The sequence below is a fragment of the Thalassophryne amazonica genome, chromosome 17 (assembly GCF_902500255.1).
Source record: "Thalassophryne amazonica chromosome 17, fThaAma1.1, whole genome shotgun sequence".
In the NCBI taxonomy this organism is placed as follows: Eukaryota; Metazoa; Chordata; class Actinopteri; order Batrachoidiformes; family Batrachoididae; genus Thalassophryne; species Thalassophryne amazonica.
In genome coordinates, this window is record NC_047119.1 from 39398745 (window position 1) to 39419957 (window position 21213).

The window sequence follows — 21213 nt, forward strand, 5'->3', positions numbered from 1 at the left end:
TATTAAATCACTTGAGTCACATAAATGCTGTGTGGTGGTGTTTTTTTGTTTTTCCTCACAAATGTAGCCCTGTGGATCTTTGGATAATAATAAATCAAACAGAAATGTAACATCACTTTCTGTTTTTCAGGTCCGTGTGTCTCGTATTCAGCAGATAGAAAAAGACATCTTGAAGCTTGGAGCAAGACTACAGGTGTTTATTTCCTTCATTCTTAATTTCACCTTTTCAACTTGTTCTTTTTCCTTGTTTGTTTTTTCTTTTCTGCCACAAAAATATGTTTTACGTATTTGACTTGAACATAGTTCTGCATACTTATGGTTCTTAAAGATTGCTGTTTTTGGCTTCCTGGATGAAAGAGTTCTGTTGCTGGCAAATTTTTTTATTTGCTGATGTGGCCCGTATCAGGGTGACTCGCTATAATCACTGTAGCTGGTTCACATCCTCACAGGCTTTGGCAAAATTTATCTGGCTGCTCTAGTAGGATTTTTTTTTAGGAAGATGGTAAAAAGCTTCAGATGCAGAGCGGCACCCTTTTTGGGTTCATGCCCTTTCACTGTGCAAAAACAAAAATAATTTAAAGACTGTGACCAGCATATATTGAATGAAGGATGTCTGTTATTCCAAAGACAAGGTGGAAAAAATGTTCACCTACAATCAGCCAAGAAGGTGCTGATTTATAGCGGTTTGATTGTAACACATTTTTGCATTCCATCTGAATGTTGAGCTGCACTTGAATTGCTGCTAGAACTATGAGTGACCAGCAGTAAGGGACCACAGAGTACATTTTAGGGGTCACCTTAGATAAATTATCAATAGAAAGAAACCCTCTGTGTAAATCTATATATTATGACCAAGATGCTGATCAGAGTGACAGCAGTCTCTGTGCCCATTGTGGGCCCTATCTTCTTCTTCATCTATGGGAAATTCCGATCGCAGAGCACAAATGCAGTGCACCATAAGGCAGGGTCCAGTGTGCCAAGGCTGACAGTTAAAGTTTTAACACCGCTGTCACACCTTGAGGATTTAACTGTAGCTCGTTCCACAGGCCCCAGACTGTGGAACGAGCTACCTCTTGAGTTATGTACTATTCCTAACCTAGCACTTTTTAAATCTAAGTTAAAGACTTATATATTTAAACTGGCTTTTAACACTTAGTGGGGAGGTGACAAGTTCTGTTTTTTTTTTTGTTTTTTTTTATGTGCTGTTTTAAAATTTTATTCTATGTGTGTTTTATTTTTATGAATTTGTGTTTTTAATGTTAAGCACTTTGGATACCAGTCGGTGCTGTAAAGCGCTTTATAAATAAATGTTGATTGATTGATTGATTGTTTGATTGATTGATTGATTGATTTAGCTAATGTACGCTGACCGTATTAAAACTGCTGGCATACGCTGGCGTACGTCTAAGTTATGGGTAAATTTTGCATAAGTTAAGAGCATGTTGAAGCACGCTGATACACATTGTAGTACGGTGAGTACGTAAAAAAATTTTGGGCATGCACAATGTTTTTGACGCATGCCAGCGTATGGCTCGTTCATCCCATGTACATGGACCATAAGTTGTAGGTATGTTATGCGATTGTTGACAACATTTCTTGTAAGTTACTCATAAGTCGAAATATGTCCATTGATGCTGTCCATTGATTGGGTGAACAACTGAAAGCTGCAGTTTAGACTGTTTCAAATATTAAACCATTTACACACTGAATAAATATAAAGTCTTAATCTTACCTGTTTGTTTCAGTCAGATTCATCATAACAGCCTGACCACATAAAGCGTCCTGATGTTGGAGAACAATGTCTTTAATTACTTTAGTTCCTTGTCCTGGTTGAAGAAACATAGCATTTTAAAAGAAGTCCCTCTGTGTTTTGTCTGCTCCTGGTGCATTTCTCAGCCTGAACCAAAGGATGCCAGCACTTTGTGCCACAAGAATATTAACTTATTTTAAACGTTGAAAGAGTCACAGCATCTCATTCATTCACGTCCGCGTTTATCACAGGCATCAGTTGACTCTTCAGCATTCTGCACACTGTGAAAATAAATCCCACGATCCACCAAGACAAAAATAAAATAAAATAAACGTTATTACTCTCCTTGGCCTCCGTGTGGAGGGGAGAGGCCGTGCGACGGCGTACGTGTGCTCGGTGACGTGCTTGTCAATATCCATGTGTTCCGTCTGCCAAACAGAAGGGTTCTACCAAGCCAGACTTAACTGTTCTGACCCATAACATACCGTGCAGTACCAACCCAGGGCTCTCAGCATACGCTGGCTAAATTGTCATGGTGTGCTAGCTGCATAAGTTAGTCGACGTATCCGGCGTATTTTTCAGACATTGGCATGCTCTGGCTAAATTTTCAAGGTGTGGCAGGGCCCTAAATTAGTTTGATCTCATGGTCTGTCAGACAGCAGTCTATGAAGACAGTTCAAACCTGTAATCTCTCCAGGTGGACAGAGGTCAGGGATCAAGCGATGGCAGTGGATTGATTGGTGCTCAGGCAAGTAATTTTACTTCCATCATTTCGCTCATCCATAAATTCTTAATGACCTTGATTGAACCTGTGTTGCCTTGTATTTTAACTTAAGTCTTCTTTGTTTTTGCTTTGGTACCATTAGGCCCCTAGCAATCGACTGGATCACGAGCCACCCAATGAAACAAACTACTCTGTGCCTCGACGAATCACCAGCCACCTGGGAACTAAGGTGACTGATAAATCATTCATGATCCAAATAAAAATACTTATATGTAACTCATCCTTCCTGCTGCAAAAACAAGAAATGCCGGAATCAGTCTGTCTGCCCCCTACATTTGGTGGTAGCGGTAAATAGCATTGTAAACTCAAAAGGTCACTCAGAGCAGAAATATGATCATGGCTGTTATTCCCTTCATAAACCTACAGAAGACGGTGGTTAGAACCAATTCTTAAAGTCTTCTTCAACTCATAAACAATCTCCTCACAAATGGTTATCAGAATTTGTTCTCTACTTCTGTGATTTTTGCTCTATTCAGGTAGCTATGGTCAACAGTACAGCACAATCGATCAACATCAATCAGTAAACATTTATTTATATAGTCCTTTACAGCAGTCAGATGGTCTCCAAATTGCTTTACAGTAAGACGAACAAGAAATCATTAAAATTAAACAAACATACAGTAGAATTAAAGAGGCACATAAAAACAAAACACATCACAGCACCACTAGGTATTAAAAGCCAGTTTAATTAAGTAAATCTTAAACTTTGATTTAAAAAGTGCTTAGGTCAGAAATAGTGCATAAATCAGGAGATAACTTAATCCACAGTCAAGGTTCAGCTACTGCAAAAGCACGATCACCCCAGAGTTTATATTTTGACCTCAGAACATCTAAGTAAAGTTGACCAGACGACCGTAATGTCTCCGTAAATGCTGAGAGTTAACATTTCAGACAAGTAGGATGGTGCAAGTTCATTAATACCTTTAAAAACAAACATTACAATCTTAAAATCAATTCTAAAATGAACTGGAAACCAGTGGAGTGAATAAAGTAAAGGTGTAATATGCTCACACCTGGAAGTGTTCGTTAAAAGGCAAGCAGCAGCATTTTCCACAAGCTTAAGCAAAGACTAGTTAACACCAGTATAAAGTGCATTACAGTAATCAACACTGAAAGCCTTTGTGTTGCCCCTACAGGTGAACATGGTGTACAATTCTATAAATAAAACCTTTGAGCCTCAGTTTTTGGTCCTTCAAATACGTGTTATGTTGACTACTTAAAAGTCCTCTGTAGGTGGAGCTGGTGTACAGTACTGTTGAATAAAACACATTTGTTCAACCTTTGTTGATCATTCCAGGGAAATATGCTGTACAGTATTGTAGAAATAGAATTTATAAAAGTCTCCGTGTCATCACCTACAGGTGGAGATGGTGTACAGCCTTTTGTCCATGCTGGGGACCCACGACAAGGATGATATGTCTCGGACGCTCCTCGCTATGTCAAGCTCTCAGGACTCATGTATTGCAATGCGTCAGTCTGGCTGTCTACCGCTACTCATCCAGCTGTTGCATGGCAATGATAAGGACTCTCTGTTGCTCGGTAACCATGGGTGTTGTCTGTTCATTACACATGTTCACCAGTTGCAAGGAAGACCCTGTTTTACAAACACTTCCACATTGGATTCATCAGTCTATATTGTAGAACATTCTCTGAAAGGGTTTGAATGTTCATGTAAGACTTGATGCTTATGTCTGAATCGAAGAAGATAGTGAACCCTGGTTGTTAGTCTTGAACCTTAGGTTTTAGTCCAGCTCCTTCAGTTCCTCACTCAGTATGTTTTCTTTAATTAGTTTTTAGATATTCGGGTTAATTTTTCTTAATTTTCTCATTGTCCTTCTGTCTTGTTACCTTATGTTGCCCAGGTAACTCCCGTGGCAGTAAAGAAGCTCGTGCACGTGCCTCAGCAGCATTACATAATATTGTGCACAGTCAGCCTGATGACAAGAGAGGGCGCCGTGAGATTAGAGTACTCCACTTACTGGAACAGGTCCGCCATTACTGCGAAGCTTGCTGGAGCTGGCAGGAGAACCACGAGAGGGACGTTGACCAGGAGGACAACCCAGGTGAGTGACAGACATCCTGACTGTGAACCAGCAGCAATGACAAGAAGGAATAAAGACCATTGGCTAGAAAACAGACATGGCAGTCCTCCACAAGACTGCAGTCAGGTTCATAAGTATTTGGCCAGTGACACCATTTTTGTAGTTTTGCTTCTGTACACCACCATGATGGAATTGAAATAAAGCAGTCAAAATTTGGAATGGATAGTTTTACCTACAGTTATATCATAGTATAATATGAAGCATGAACAGTAACTGTATATATATATCACAGTATATTCATGAATATAAATGCTTGTGAAGTGGGAAAGCACTGGTCTGGGAACTCCATGGCAGCTACAACCCCTGGCAATAATTATGGAATCACCGGCCTCGGAGGATGTTCATTCAGTTGTTTAATTTTGTAGAAAAAAAGCAGGTCACAGACATGACACAAAACTAAAGTCATTTCAAATGGCAACTTTCTGGCTTTAAGAAACACTATAAGAAATCAGGAAAAATAATTGTGGCAGTCAGTAACGGTTACTTTTTTAGACCAAGCAGAGGGAAAAAAATATGGACTCACTCAATTATGAGGAATTAATTATGGAATCACCCTGTAAATTTTCATCCCCAAAACTAACACCTGCATCAAATCAGATCTGCTCGTTAGTCTGCATCTAAAAAGGAGTGATCACACCTTGGAGAGCTGTTGCACCAAGTGGACTGACATGAATCATGGCTCCAACATGAGAGATGTCAGTTGAAACAAAGGAGAGGATTATCAAACTCTTAAAAGAGGGTAAATCATCACGCAATGTTGCAAAAGATGTTGGTTGTTCACAGTCAGCAGTGTCTAAACTCTGGACCAAATACAAACAACATGGGAAGGTTGTTAAAGGCAAACATACTGGTAGACCAAAGAAGACATCAAAGCGTCAAGACAGAAAACTTAAAGCAATATGTCTCAAAAATTAAAAATACACAACAAAACAAATGAGGAACGAATGGGAGAAAACTGGAGTCAACGTCTGTGACCGAACTGTAAGAAACCGCCTAAAGGAAATGGGATTTACATACAGAAAAGCTAAACGAAAGCCATCATTAACACCTAAACAGAAAAAAACAAGGTTACAATGGGCTAAGGAAAAGCAATCGTGGACTGTGGATGACTGGGTGAAAGTCATATTCAGTGATGAATCTCGAATCTGCATTGGGCAAGGTGATGATGCTGGAACTTTTGTTTGGTGCCGTTCCAATGAGATTTATAAAGATGACTGCCTGAAGAGAACATGTCAATTTCCACAGTCATTGATGATATGGGGCTGCATGTCAGGTAAAGGCACTGGGGAGATGGCTGTCATTACATCATCAATAAATGCACAAGTTTACGATGATATTTTGGACACTTTTCTTATCCCATCAATTGAAAGGATGTTTGGGGATGATGAAATCATTTTTCAAGATGATAATGCATCTTGCCATACAGTAAAAACTGTGAAAACATTCCTTGCAAAAAGACACATAGGGTCAATGTCATGGCCTGCAAATAGTCCGGATCTTAATCCGATTGAAAATCTTTGGTGGAAGTTGAAGAAAATGGTCCATGACAAGGCTCCAACCTGCAAAGCTGATCTGGCAACAGCAATCAGAGAAAGTTGGAGCCAGATTGATGAAGAGTACTGTTTGTCACTCATTAAGTCCATGCCTCAGAGACTGCAAGCTGTTATAAAAGCTAGAGGTGGTGCAACAAAATACTAGTGATGTGTTGGAGCGTTCTTTTGTTTTTCATGATTCCATAATTTTTTTCTCAGAATTGAGTGATTCCATATTTTTTTCCCTCTGCTTGGTCTAAAAAAGTAACCGTTACTGACTGCCACAATTTTTTTTCCTGATTTCTTATAGTGTTTCTTAAAGCCAGAAAGTTGCCATTTGAAATTACTTTAGTTTTGTGTCATGTCTGTGATCTGCTTTTTTTTTCTACAAAATTAAACAACTGAATGAACATCCTCCGAGGCCAGTGATTCCATAATTTTTGCCAGGGGTTGTATGATTGCAACTGAATTACAACTAGATGTTTCACATAGTACAGAGAGAACAGTTATTGTGAAAAACCACAATAGAAAAAGTATAAAACCTTTTCTCAAGTAAGGCCCCATTTAAAAAAAAAAAAAAAAAAAAAAAAAAAAAAAACTTAGTTTATCATCCTTGACATCATAAAAAAAGTGTTGGGGAGGCAGTTTTTTTTTTTTTCTTAGAAACGAACAAACAACAGTAAAATTTTGAAGATCGTGAAATGAAACTTCCCCTTGTAAATTTGAATGAACATATGTTTATGGCACTCAGTTCATTTCATTCTTGAGGATGAGGAAGCAGACGAGGAAAAACTCACCTTGCAACCGTTGTACTTAGCGTCCAAGCTGCCTGTCCAGCATACCACATGCATACTGGTTCTGAATATCACTCATGGTCGCGTCAGGGGGAAATGCTCACACCGTACCATGGCTTTAACTTCTCTGCCTTATCGGAAATCATTCTCGTGTGTGTTGTCAGTGACAACAAGCGGCAAGTTCCGAGCCTGGCTCAGTAAACCTCGGCCGTCTTTGGCCATAGCATACTCACCACCTAGCGGACGTGTCGGTAACTTGCACTTGCTGCACTGCCATCAATGAAATTTGCCAAAATAAAAAATAAATGTTTTATGTTGGCTGATTTCAGCATATGGGTGGGGATGATAAGCTGTTTTTTGTTTGCTTGTTTTGTTTTTTGTTTTTTTGTTTGTTTTTTGTATTGGGCCTAACATCAGCCTTTAAAAGCACTTTTCTTGAAATGTTATAAAAATCAATCTACCCAAATTGAAAACAAAAAAATTGGCCTGATTTGCATAGCTAGCTTTTTTTTTCTTTCGATCTGCCCTCAATGGTTTATCTGACATTTGCATTCGATGCATTCTTTTTCAGTGTTTCTCCAAGAAGAGCTGAAAAACAAAAGACAGCAAATTATGGAAATATTCTCATTGAAAATGAAATTACATGTTTTATTGTATAAAAATAAACTGTCTACCCTATGAATTTTGCAAAAATAGCACACCATAGATACAGTGAGCAAGATTAAAAGTAAATTTTTATATTTTTTATCACCTCAGTTAAGGTGCCGCCAGTATTCATTTTTTAAATAAGCGTGTTTTCATTTTCTATTCTTGAAATTTAATGCCTGGTTGAAAAGGCTCTGTCAAGTTTTTACAGTTTTAAATATTTAATTAATCTGTGGCTGTGTTATTTAACAATTATTAATGTTATGTGAGCATGCAGTACTCAAGTCTGCTGGTTTCACACAATGGAAACACAGTTTAAACACTTTTCAATGACTTAAATTCTGCTTTTATGTGAAAATGACTTTGCACCAAGTTACAGCCATTATAAAAGTAATTAACAAGTGTTTGACTAGCCTGTGCTATGCAGCACAAAAACAACAAAAAAAAACCCCAGCTGATCCTCAACGTCACCTTTTTCAGCTCTGCAGTGCTGATCAGTGTGCTGTGGGTGCATTGAAATAATTATTGATTTCCAGATTCATGGGTATTTGTTGTTATTTTGACAGCACTGTTTTTGATTTGGCATTATTAAAAAGCATTTTCTGGTCTGGCAGGAGTTCTCATGGGCCTTGTGCCCAACAACACTTGTACTATTTTACAGGAAACACTGTTTTGTATTTCTAATACTCTACAACGTGTTTTGATTTGAGGTGGCAGAAAATATTACAACTACAGTCACCACACAGTTTGCAAATTATTTTCTACTCACTGACTGACTTCTTAAATCCAAACCACAGCCATACAACAGACGCACCACCAGTTTTCATTATGTGAACAGTTTTGCGTTTTGCTTTTTTTATTTTTTACACTGCAAAACAAAACAGTGCAAGTGCTCACCTTTTCCAGATGATTCTCTGGTGCACGCTGATGATATAGAAACCAGCTGATAGGTCAGTGTAAACAAAGTCCGTACCATAGAACAAATTTACACAGACTATCGCTACCTACCATTTATGCCATCCACCCCTAATCAAGATGTTCCTATTGTGAATGTCAACTTGCGTACAAGGGGTTCAACAAAACTATCACAATAACCATTTATGAATTGCAGACACTTTTATTCACTGTCCATCCATTTTCACATCTACTTTGAACCTGCTCAAAGTTGCACTGTGAGCAGTTTCTCCAATCACAGCCACAGAAGCCTATAACTCCTTCAGAGTTTTCTGGGTGTTTTGTAGAGCAGATTGCTAAGTGGGTTAAGGAGTTGGGCTACCAATATGAAGCTCTGGGTTTGATTCCCAGTCACACTTGCTGTGTCCTTTTATAAGACTCCTGATCAGCATCATTTCAATTGACTCTACTGGAAATGGGTACCAGCTTTGATTGGGGAAGTAAGCTGTATTGGACAGGTGTCCCATCCAGGGAGGTCTTTGTCAATTATCTACTTCGTGCTGTGAATTTGCACTGGCACCAGGGGACCTCAGGGCCTTTATAGAACTAACTTACAACTGCAGGGTGCTTTACTTTACAGTACCATACTGTTTGTCTTTCTTAATGATTAACTGAAATGAAGTCCACGAAAATGTCATGCATTCATTCCCTCACTTGTCTAAAGAAAACTGGATGTAAAAGTGATTTGAATTCAGAATAATCAGTTTCTCCAATTACGTATGGCCTCTGAAAATGGAGTTGCAAATGCGTATCAAAAGGTCTTAATTCCAAAATGGTTATTATGATATTCCATCCATCCATCCATTTTCTTCCGCTTTATCCGGAGTCGGGTCGCGGGGGCAGCAGCTCAAGCAAAACCGCCCAGACCTCCCAATCCACACACACCTCCCCCAGCTCCTCCGGGGGAACCCCAAGGCGTTCCCAAGCCAGCTGAGAGATGTAGTCCCTCCAGCGTGTCCTGGGTCTTCCCCGGGGCCTCCTCCCAATGGGACGTGCCCGGAACACCTCTCCAGCAAGGCGTCCAGGGGGCATCCAGAAAAGATGCCCGAGCCACCTCAACTGACTCCTTTCGACATGGAGGAGCAGCGGCTCAACTCCGAGCTCCTCCCGAGTGACCGAGCTCCGCACCCTATCTCTAAGGGAGCGCCCAGCCACCCTGCAGAGGAAACTCATCTCGGCCGCTTGTACTCGCGATCTCGTTCTTTTGGTCATGAGCCAAATCTCATGACCATAGGTGAGGATCGGAACGTAGATCGATTGGTAAATCGAGAGCTTTGCCCCCCTACTCAGCTCTCTCTTCACCACAACGGTCCGATACAGCGACCGCATCACTGCAGATGCTGCACCAATCCGTCTATCAATCTCACCCTCCATCCGTCCCTCACTCGTGAACAAGACCCCGAGATACTTAAACTCCTCCACTTGAGGCAAGGACACTCCACCGACCTGAAGAGGGCAAAGCACCTTTTTCCGGTCGAGAACCATGGCCTCGGATTTGGAGTTGCTGATTTTCATCCCGGACGCTTCACACTCGGCTGCAAACCGCCCCAGTGCACGCTGAAGGTCCTGATTTGACGAAGCCAACAGAACCACATCGTCCGCAAACAGCAGAGACGAGATTCTGTGGTTCCCAAACCAGACCCCCTCTACACCCTGGCTGCGCCTAGAAATTCTGTCCATAAAAATAATGAACAGAACCGGTGACAAAGGGCAGCCGGTTAATGTTGTGATATTAACATATTATATTGTGGTAATAACAGATAATGTAGTCCAAATTCTTATGGACTGGACTATGGGTTCTTATAAATGATTATACCTTTATAACTTCACATTGTAAATGTATTTTGTTTCAAACATTTCTATATTTTCTTTCCCATCTTGCCCTGTGCACCTGCAGTGCCATCTCCAGTGGAGCATCAGATCTGTCCAGCCGTCTGCGTCCTTATGAAGCTTTCTTTTGATGAGGAACATCGCCATGCCATGAATGAACTTGGTGAGGGGGGGCTATTTGTGGACATCCACATGCAGCAGCCACATTTCTTAGGTCCAGGTCCCGATTACATTGTTTCTGGCCTGACAATGTTTTAGCAGTTTAGCAGTAACTTGATGCTAATTAATGAAATGGATGGACATATGCAGACTGGTGTTTGGACTCAGACTGTGCGCCTGTGGGCTCCCCCTGTAGGTGGTCTGCAGGCAGTGGCGGAGCTGCTGCAAGTTGACTGTGAGATGTTGGGTCTGAGCAGTGATCATTACAGTGTGACGCTGCGGCGGTACGCCGGCATGGCTCTCACAAACCTCACATTTGGAGATGTAGCCAACAAGGTGAGAGAGAATGAAGGTGATGATTCATGACAGTTGGTCTTACTTCTCATTTAAAACTTTACATTGTTCATACTGAGATTTTGTTTCTTTTTGTTTTTTTATGGCAAACCTATTCAAATCAGAATTTAAAAAAATTATTTATTCTGTTTCATTTTAGATAGGTTTCTGAAAAATTATGTCTTGAATCTTTAAAATGTAACTAATGAGATCATTGCATTTTTATTGCCCCTCACCCTCCCAATCAGGCCACACTGTGCTCTATGAAGGGCTGCATGAGAGCCATGGTTGCTCAGCTGAAGTCTGAGAGTGAAGACCTGCAGCAGGTAGAAGAGCTGACGACATCTCTTACCATCGAGTTCAGATCTTTGTTTTTTTTTATTTCTCAGTTTTATTTGCTTTATTTTTTTTTTCTGTGTTCATATGGTAGTATGTTATGTTGTCATGCTAATTCTAGTACATCATCATCATCATAATAATATTAATAACAGATCCCTACGAATTTGGACGGTGACAGTCTTTAGAATGTTTGCCTCTGTACACTGCTACAATGCAATTAAATAGTGTTTCACTTTCAGCATTAATTCAAGGCATTTTGAACAAACATCACTTCAACCATTTAGGAATTGCATCCATTTTTATACTCTGTGCCACTTTCAGAACTCACAAGAAAAAATATATATAAATAGCGAGGCTCGAGCCGCGCATGTGCCTTCTGGCAAAGTGTAACTGAAATTTCACAACTTCTGTTTAAGAAAATCCTTCTCTGTTCCATCTTGAGCTTACATTATTTAACAGACAAAATTTGCATGATGCACAGTTTCTCCAATCACAGGCATAGAAGCCTAATACTCTTTCAGAGTTGTCTGGGTGTCTTGGTGGCTTCCCTCACTCATCTCCATCTTGCATTACCATAGAGTGCCACACTGTTGGCATTTCTGAATGATTGATGGAAGCGAACCCCAAGAAAATATTCATGCTCCTCCCCTGACTGGTTGAAAGAAAACTGGCTGTAAATGGGATGATTTGTATTTTTAAAAATCTGTTTGTCCAATTATTTATGGAGGGACTGTGTAAAAATGTCTTATTCCGAAATAGTTGAAGTGAATGTCTTTGAATTAAAGTTGAAACGATAAAAACATCATGAATGTTTCATTTTAGCTCCATTGTGGTGTTGTATACAGGCATCAACTGTCACTGTCCAAATAGTTATGGACTTGATGAAGCTTGTGTGTATAGGTTGGCTGATTTGTGTTGTCCCTTTGAATTACTTTTTTTTTTTTTTTTTTACTTCCAGGTAATAGCAAGTGTTTTGAGAAACCTTTCATGGCGTGCTGATGTCAACAGCAAGAAGACGCTGCGTGAGGTTGGCAGTGTGCGAGCGTTGATGGGTTGTGCACTCGAAGTCCAGAAGGTAAATTAAACATTGTCTTCACATTCACTATGATTGCTTCAGACTGTACCTGAGTACGATTGCCCCCACCCCCCATGGCAAGTGCACACATTGTGGATCATAAAGGGCTACAAAATGCCTGAAAAAAATAATATATCAATAAATTTGAATACAGTAAAAACAGCACAAAAGGGTATAAGGAGTATATTAAATGGGATGATTAAAGATGAGACAACAAACACTTATCCAAAATATTTTATAGATAATGAAATTATTATAAAAGATATGAATGAAGTCTTCAGTGGGTTCAATGATTTCTTTGTAAATGCTGGACCAAACCTGAAAAAGGCCATAAAGCCTGATGGGGCAGAAATAGATGCCCCAGATTATGTTGAACGAAATTATAGCTCCATGTTTCTAAAAGCAGCTGAAGAAGATGAAATTTATGAGATTGCCAGTGGCTTCAAGAACAAAACCAGTACGGACTGGGATGGTTTTGACAAGCTAACTGTAAGAGTGTGATGGATTTTATAGTAAAACCACCAATGCATGTCTTCAACTTTTCTGGGTCTTTCTGTGCAGGTTGAAAGTAGCTAAAGTTGTTCCCTTTTACAAATCAGGAGATAATCACCATTACACTAATTACAGGCTCATTTCAGTACTTTCCCAGTTCTCTAAAATTTTGGAAAAACTTTTTATAAATCAGTTCGACAATTTTATCAAGAAACATCAGTTGCTGACTGAAAGTCAGTATGGATTTAGAAACAACAGATCGACATCCTTGGCGCTGATTGATCTGGTAGAAATAATAACTGACAGTATTGATACGAAATATATGCACATGGAGTATTTCTTAATCTGAAGAAAGCATTTGACAGTCAATCATAAAAAGGAAAATTGTGGCTTTCGAGGTATTGTTCTGAACTGGTTTATATAGCTAGTTAACAGGCAACAATTTGTATAAATAAATAAATCAGTATATGTCGAGATTGAAGAATATTACATATGGAGTACCTCAGGGATGAGTTTTAGGTCCTAAAATGTTTGTAATGTATATCAATGACATTTGCAAATTATCAAATATATTGCAGTTTATGTTATTTGCAGATGACAAATAATTTCTGTTCAGGTGTGGAACAACAACAGCTTTTGAGAGGGTAATCACAGAGGAAATAAATAAATTCAAAAAGTGGTTTGATATAAATTAATTGTCTTTAAATTTGAGCAAAATTGGTTTTGTTTTGGAGTCAGGAGTAATGTGGAAGTAAAATTAATTATTGATATTGTAAATATTGAAAGAGTAAGTGAAATTAAATTCCTTAGTGGGATCTTGGACTACAAAATCTGTTTTAATTAAACCACACATTAAGTATGTGCACGGAAAGTTGGCATTGAGCATTGCTGTCCCAGGGAAAACAAGGGACATACTAAATGTGAAAGCTCTGTTTAGTTTGTATTGTACATTAATTTTACCATACTTATGTTACTGTGCAGAGGTGTGCGGGAAATACATACAAAATACATACATACACACTGATGGCCCACCCTGATGGTGTTCACAGTATAGCTGGGGACTTTAATAAGACCAATTTAAAGACTGTACTCTCAAAGTTCCACCAGCACGTCAAGTACCCAACAAGAGGAAACACTCTTGATCATGTGTACTCTAATATCAAGCAAAGTTACAGAGACACACTTCTGATGGCTGAGTCCAACAAGTTACTGAGCCTAGATGTTACTCTTGATCTAGGACCATCACAAACCCAGACACACTGACTCTTCACTCAGCTTCTTGAGTGTTACAATAGAGTGTCCAATAATTCCACAAAGATCATAGCATAGTCCACAAAGTCAAGGCTAGTAAACTTTTGAATGGCAAAAAACAATCAAGTCACTGGTTTCCACACTCCTACCTAACACCCAGTTTACACAAGAACTGAACAGTGTTGGAGCCAGAAGACCTCTGTGTTTTGGCTGGCTATGATGTCCTACAACTTCTTGGGGATCCCATGAATTCTCAGGATGTTCCAGAGAGCAGGGATATCCATAGTCTGAAAGCCCCATAAAAACATTTGCTATCCTCACCATCCAGTTGCTCAGAGAAAGGTTGTTTCAGACACTCACCCACAAGAGCTGCCTCAGATTTGTACTTGAATGCAGCCATGCTGTGGATGATGCCTCCAGTGACCGGAACAGTCTCTCTTCACACACAATACGTCGATCATCGACTGTATCATAGCTCTGCGAGTGCTCAGTGAATATAAGCATGGATAATGAGAATGCTTCTTTGCAGCCTGTGTTGAGTTTTCCTTCAAGAACGTGCCTGTGTTGTTGTGTTTTCTTGAAATTCAGTCTGTACTGTATGTGATCTGATTTACTTTTATCGTACTTTCTTCCTTCACAGGAGTCTACGCTGAAGTCTGTGCTGAGCGCACTTTGGAACCTATCAGCTCACTGCACTGAAAACAAGGCAGACATTTGTCAGGTGGATGGTGCATTAGCATTTCTGGTGGGAACACTGACACATCGCAGTCACACCAACACACTTGCCATTATCGAAAGCGGCGGTGGAATCCTTCGAAATGTCTCCAGCCTCATCGCCACCAATGAGGCACACAGGTAAATATCCATATCCAAACTGTACAGTCAGCAATAGTGTCTCTGTGAAGCTTAAAGTGAGCCAACCTGGTTACAGAAGTTGTTGATTGGTATGTTTTGATTGAGGGTGAACTCTGAAATTGTTTTGATGTCCTGACTGTTGGTGGAAATGATCATAATTATTGATCTGGTCTCCAGCAGGTCCATAGATATTTAGAAAGTGACAGTCTTTGTGGTTGTAGTCTTCATTTTCAGCTTTAATTCAAGGGGTTTTACAAAAATATTGCATTAACCATTTAGAAATTAGACATTTTTATACACGGTCCCTCCATTTACAGAGGACATAAGTAATTGGACAAATCAGATATAAGGATTATTTTTAAATGCAAGTCATCACTTTGACCAGTTTTTTTATTTATTTATTTTTAGACAAATTGGGATGGATACATAAACATTTCCATGTCGCTGAATATGTCTGCAGCATTTTGTCCATCTATCGCATTTCTCAGTTGTCTCTACTCTCAACTTGAAATATTGTAAGGTTGTCTCTTTAAAAATAAAAGCAAGTCTTAAACCCATTTCTGTATCACTTTTTATAATCTAAACCTGTTTCACTTCAAATAAAGGACTTTGTGCCACTGGAATAAATAACCCCACCCAGTGTCTGTTTTACTGTGTGAAACCCTGAGAAACTTTTTTGTCAGCTTCTCTTTGTTCTCTCTCTTGCAGGCAGATCCTGCGTGAGCACAGCTGCCTGCCAACACTGCTGCAGCATCTGAAGTCTCACAGTTTGACTATCGTCTCCAACGCCTGTGGGACACTCTGGAATTTGTCAGCACGTGACGCAAAAGACCAAGAGGCGTTATGGGAGCTGGGGGCTGTTGGCATGTTACGCAACCTCATCCACTCCCGTCACAAAATGATTGCCATGGGCAGTGCGGCTGCCTTGCGGAACCTGATGGCCAACAGGCCAGCTCGCTATAAGGATGCTAGCGTTGTGTCACCAGGGGCTGGTGCTCCATCATTACATGCTCGCAAGCAAAAGGCTCTGTTTGAAGAGCTCGATGCACAGCAGCTTTCTGAGACTTTTGACAACATTGACAATCTCAGCCCCAAAGCTGCACACAGAAAGGGGCGTGGCTATAATGGTGTTGGAACAGGAGGGGGTGCAACACGTTCATATGCCAACACGCCGGTGCTGTCAAGCCCCAAAAATGGAGATTTAACAAAACGAACAAATGAGGACATGCCGTTTGCTCGGCCACTGTTTTCACCCAGCGTGCGAGCGTCTAGTGACAGCCTCAACAGTGTAACCAGTGCTGATGGGTACGGGAAGCGTGGACAAACTAAACCGTCATCAGAGCCATTTTATTCTTCGGATGAAAGTGGTGCCAACAAGTGCTGTGTCTACAGGAAATACCCAGCTGATCTGGCACACAAAATTCGCAGCGCTAACCACATGGCAGATGATGATGGCACAGAAATTGATACTCCAATTAACTACAGCCTCAAATATTCAGATGAGCAGCTGAATTCTGGCAGACAGAGTCCGAACCACCGCGGTGGGATTGAAAGTGACAATGACGAACACGAAGTCCGAATGAGGAGGAGAAATGACATGAGCGATGCAGCAGCAAGTAGCAGCCGCATGACATCTGTGCCGCCACCACGCTATATTGTTGTCACAACACCGAGCTATGTCAGCGATTCATCCACTGAGCAGCCCATTGATTACAGCCTGAAATACGGTGCTTCTGACACTACTCACATGCCACTTTATAAGCCAGAAGAAGCCACTGCCCCCTCCCTCCCCCCTCCTCCTCCAGCCAACAAACTTCACCCACCATCTAACACCACAAGTCGCGCAGTGCCAAAAATCAACCAGGAAACACTGCAAACGTACTGTGTAGAGGACACGCCCATCTGTTTCTCCCGCGGCAGCTCGCTTTCTTCACTTTCATCGGAGGAGGAAGAGGAGAACGACGCCATCAAAAGAAAGAAGAGAAGTGGTAGCGTCATCAGTGGTGGTGGCACCAGCAGTGACTACCCAACACTTCCCGTCAGCGAGAAAGACTCACACGTGCAGCAACAGCGACAGCAGAAAGAAGCAGAGAGCCAAACAGCAGCAGCTGCCATTCCATCAACAAGGGGACGGCGAGGGCACCACCACCACCATGGCCACAACAACCACCACCATCACCATCACATGACTTCATCTGGCACTAGGACTCCCAAAAGTCCACCAGAGCAGCCGTATGCTCAGGAAACGCCACTGATGTTCAGCCGGTGCACATCTGTCAGCTCACTCGACAGCTTCTCCAGCCCATCCATTGTTAGCTCTGTGCGCTCCAGTGAGCCGTGCAGTGGTGTACCCAGCGGTGTGGTCAGCCCCAGCGACCTGCCTGACAGCCCAGGCCAGACTATGCCTCCAAGCCGTGCCAAAACACCAACATTACCCCCGGCAACACAGAAAACTGAAGAGATTCAAATAAAGAAGGATGAGGAGAGCAGTACTGACATCTTGTTGCACTTTGCTACAGAAAGTACACCACATGGCTTTTCCCGAGCCTCCAGTCTGAGTGCACTCAGTATGGATGAACCCTACATAGCAGCAGAGATGATGAAAGAAGAAGAGGAGGGAGGGAGTGAAGACAGGAGTGAGCAGCAGCAGTCTGTGGCTAAACCAGTGCTCGTTGAATCCGATGATGATGATGACATTGAGATCCTGGAGGCATGTATTAATTCTGCCATGCCCAAGTCAACACGGAAACCAAAGAAACAACAGCAAACAACACAACGGAAACCCAGTCAACTTCCTGTCTATAAGCTTCTCCCGCCACAAAACCGGACCCAGTCCCATCAGAGGAAGGATGTAGCACCACCTCCGGAAGAGGTTCCACAGGTATACTGTGTGGAAGGGACACCACTCAACTTCTCTACCGCCACATCACTTAGTGACCTCACCATTGATTCACCCCCTAATGAGGAAGTAGCAGCCTCGACGCTGATACCTTTAGCTTTGTCCACTTCATGCCAGAGAAGACCAGCTGGGCTGCCTGAAGGTGAGAATGGTGATGACATCCTGGCCGAGTGTATTAGCTCTGCCATGCCAAAAGCTAAGCCCAGGATTCTGAGTCGGGTTGCAGCTAATGATGAGCACCTACAAGCTCCACCTCGTCCTCCTCCTCCTCTCAGTCAACAGCAGCAGAAGAAAAAGCCAACATCGCCGGTCAAGCCGATGCCTCATGGGGCAGCATATGGCATCCTCGCAGCCAAAGCAAAACCAGGGTTTGCCTTTGACTCCCCGCGTCACTACACACCTATAGAGGGCACACCATGTTGTTTCTCACGAAATGACTCACTGAGCTCACTGGACTTTGATGAAGATGATGGTGGTGAAAAGGATGAAGAAAAGAAAAAAGAAGACGCAAGGAAGCGGAAGCAGCAAACAGCAGCTGTTGTTCCAAGATCAAAAACAACACCAAATTCAATAGCAACAGATGAGAAGCAGAAATTTGCCATTGAAGACACACCTGTATGTTTCTCCCGTAACTCCTCCCTCAGCTCATTGAGTGACATTGACCAGGAAAACAACAACAAGGAGTTTGCACCACCACCTGAGCAAGAAGATGTCAATAAACCAAAATCACCATCTGCAGAGTCCAAGCCACACGTTCCTGTGGCCAGTGGCTACACTCCCAAAGCCTTCCATGTGGAAGACACACCTGTGTGTTTCTCTAGAAACTCGTCTCTGAGTTCGCTGAGCATCGATTCGGAGGACGACCTGCTGCAGGAGTGCATCAGCTCTGCCATGCCCAAGAAGAAGAAGAAAGCTGCTGCTGTCCACACTTCACTTACTGTTCCGAAATCCGATGACGGCATTCTAGCTGAAGAGGAGCCCTCTGAAGTCCCACGAAGCCCTGCCTCCCCTGATTCAGAGACTTTTGATTGGAAAGCCATTCAAGAAGGTGCCAACTCCATTGTCAGCAGTCTCAATGCTGCTGCAGCTGCTGCTTCATCTCTGTCACGCCAGCCTTCATCAGACTCAGACTCAGTATTGTCACTCAAGTCTGTGGGCTCCCCGTTCCGCCTGCCGGTAGGAAACAGCGACGCAGAAGAGAAGGAGGAAGAAGGTCAGGAGACAATGGGGGTGAAACGTGGGGCGAGGATTCTTAAGGCGGGAGAGCGTAGCACCCTAGAGGTCAAGAAAAAGGAAGAAGAGGAGGATGAGACAAAAGCAGTGAGAGGTGGGAAGAAGGCATATATTAGTCTTATTACTGGGAAACCGAGAACAGAGTCAGCTGTGAGGGGGCGGAGCAAGCCCCGAGCAACAGCAGCAAGTAATGCAAAAGCTCCCGGAAGCAACAGTGCTGCAGAGAAAGCAGGCACACCGTCACGGGACACAACGCCATCTCGCTCAGCAACAGCAACCAATCAGAAAGGAGGGAAGTTGTCTCAGCTACCACGGACGGCATCTCCAGGAAGTGCTGCTGTTTCTTCTGCCTCCAAGATAAAGCAAGGGGGGGCGGCGAGGAGTAACGGTGCCATCCTCAGGAGTGAGTCTGCCTCGAGGTTGAGCAGCTCTGTGGCAGCTAAAAAGCAGAAGGCGGAGCCAGAGAAGCCAGCGCTCGTCCGTCAATCAACGTTCATTAAGGACGCACCAAGTCCAACGCTGAAAAGAAAGCTGGAGGAATCTGCATCTGCTGCTTCAGCAGCTGCGCTGGACTCGCCGTCCAGTCCAGATACACCGCTGCCAGCTGTGACAAAGAAGCAAGACAGTAGCCGCTCCCACTCTGAAAGCCCCTCACGTCCACATGAGGCGGCAGCATCAAGGTTCAGTCGCACAGGCACGTGGAAGCGGGAACATGGTACGAGCGGTGCAGGAAACAGTGGGAAACACTCAACATCACTGCCAAGAGTTGGAACGTGGAAACGGACAGGAAGCTCGTCTTCAGTGTTATCTGCATCATCGGAGTCCAGTGAGAAGGGGCGAAGCGAGGAGGAGTCAGCTGTGAGAGCAAAAGGAACATGGAGGAAGGTTAAAAGCAACACCAGCGATACATCGGCTGAACACAGTCTTTCTGACAAATCAGAAGACGTGTGGGTGCGGCTTGAAGATTGTCCAGTTAACAACCCGCGTTCCTCATCAGCATGCTCTTCTTCAGCTGCAGCTCACTCGCCAACCGCCATCCCCCCAGTGATCGATTCGAGCAAGCTCCCCTCCTGTTCGTCTTCCTCATCAAATCTCAATCTGCAACGAAGCTGTGAGAGCCTCAGTGACAAACCACTACCGCATTCTGAGCGCCAGCCACAGCAGCGAGCTCAGCAGCGCAGTGGTGCTGTGGCGGCTCGAGTCAGCCCATTTAATTACACACCCAGCCCGAGGAAAAGCAGCACTGATGGAACCGCCACATCGTCAACACCTGCAGCAAGGCCATCTCTCATCCCAACACCAGTCACCAAAAAGCGGGAGCCCAAAAGTGATGAAGGCAGTAATGGTGGTGGTGGGGAACGCGGATCTTATATCGTCACATCAGTCTGAAAAGGAAATGACTTGGACGCTTTGTAAATAGATAGCAAAATGTTCTGTACAGGTTGTATGTATTTAAATGAAAGCCCCGCCCTCTCTGTCCCATTTGCCCGTCGTCAGTTGGGATAGGCGTTTAGCTCTGTCCAGCTTGTGCCTGTTTCCCTGCATGGTCCCGCCTCCTGCTATAATAATGACAGTAACTGTGGTGACATGATGGTAACAATGTTTCTGGTAGCTGTAGTGACTGAGCTGTTTTTGTTTTATGTTTTTCTTACTGACGAGCATATTTTAATTAAAATTAAGATCCATTTTTATTGCACTGAGGGTTGGAATATGAGCGTGTGCAGAATTCAAAGAGGTTTTCTTTTTTATAAAGATCGACTTTTTCCTCTTTCGTTTTGATCTATAGTTTTCTGACTGCTCCCTAGTTTGAATTAAAAAGAAATAATAATTAGTGGTCCAGTGAAATTACAGTACATCCAGAAAGTATTCACAGCACTTCACTTTTTCTACATTTTATGTTACAGCCTTATTCCAAAATGGATACCCCCCCCCCCCCCCCCCCCCAAAAAAAAAAAATTCTACACACAATACTCCATAATGACAATGTGAAAAAATTAGTTTTTTTTTTCTCAGGTTGTTGCAAATTTATTAAAAAAAAAAAAAAAACCTAAGAAATCACATGTACGTAAGTATTCACAGCCTTTGCTAAGAAGCTTAAAATTAAGCTCAGGTGCATCCTGTTTCTACTGATTATCCTTGAGATGTTTCTACAGCTTAATTGCACTCCACATGGGGTAAATTCAGTT

The 21213-nt window shown here is 42.3% G+C and overlaps 1 protein-coding gene across 3 annotated transcripts in view; it reads left to right on the forward strand.

Moving 5' to 3' along the window:
* apc (APC regulator of WNT signaling pathway) overlaps window positions 1–20719 on the forward strand; it is a 56933-nt gene extending 36214 nt beyond the window's left edge. For all 3 annotated transcript variants that reach the window (XM_034191751.1, XM_034191750.1, XM_034191752.1), the window contains 11 exons: window positions 131–193; window positions 2448–2498; window positions 2617–2703; window positions 3896–4073; window positions 4397–4597; window positions 10459–10554; window positions 10747–10886; window positions 11132–11209; window positions 12181–12297; window positions 14681–14895; window positions 15604–20719. In XM_034191751.1, coding sequence (XP_034047642.1) covers window positions 131–193; window positions 2448–2498; window positions 2617–2703; window positions 3896–4073; window positions 4397–4597; window positions 10459–10554; window positions 10747–10886; window positions 11132–11209; window positions 12181–12297; window positions 14681–14895; window positions 15604–20416 — 6039 coding nt within the window. In that variant the 3' untranslated portion in view covers window positions 20417–20719. The remainder of the gene's footprint in view (window positions 1–130; window positions 194–2447; window positions 2499–2616; window positions 2704–3895; window positions 4074–4396; window positions 4598–10458; window positions 10555–10746; window positions 10887–11131; window positions 11210–12180; window positions 12298–14680; window positions 14896–15603) is intronic.
* Window positions 20720–21213: the final 494 nt, after the last annotated feature.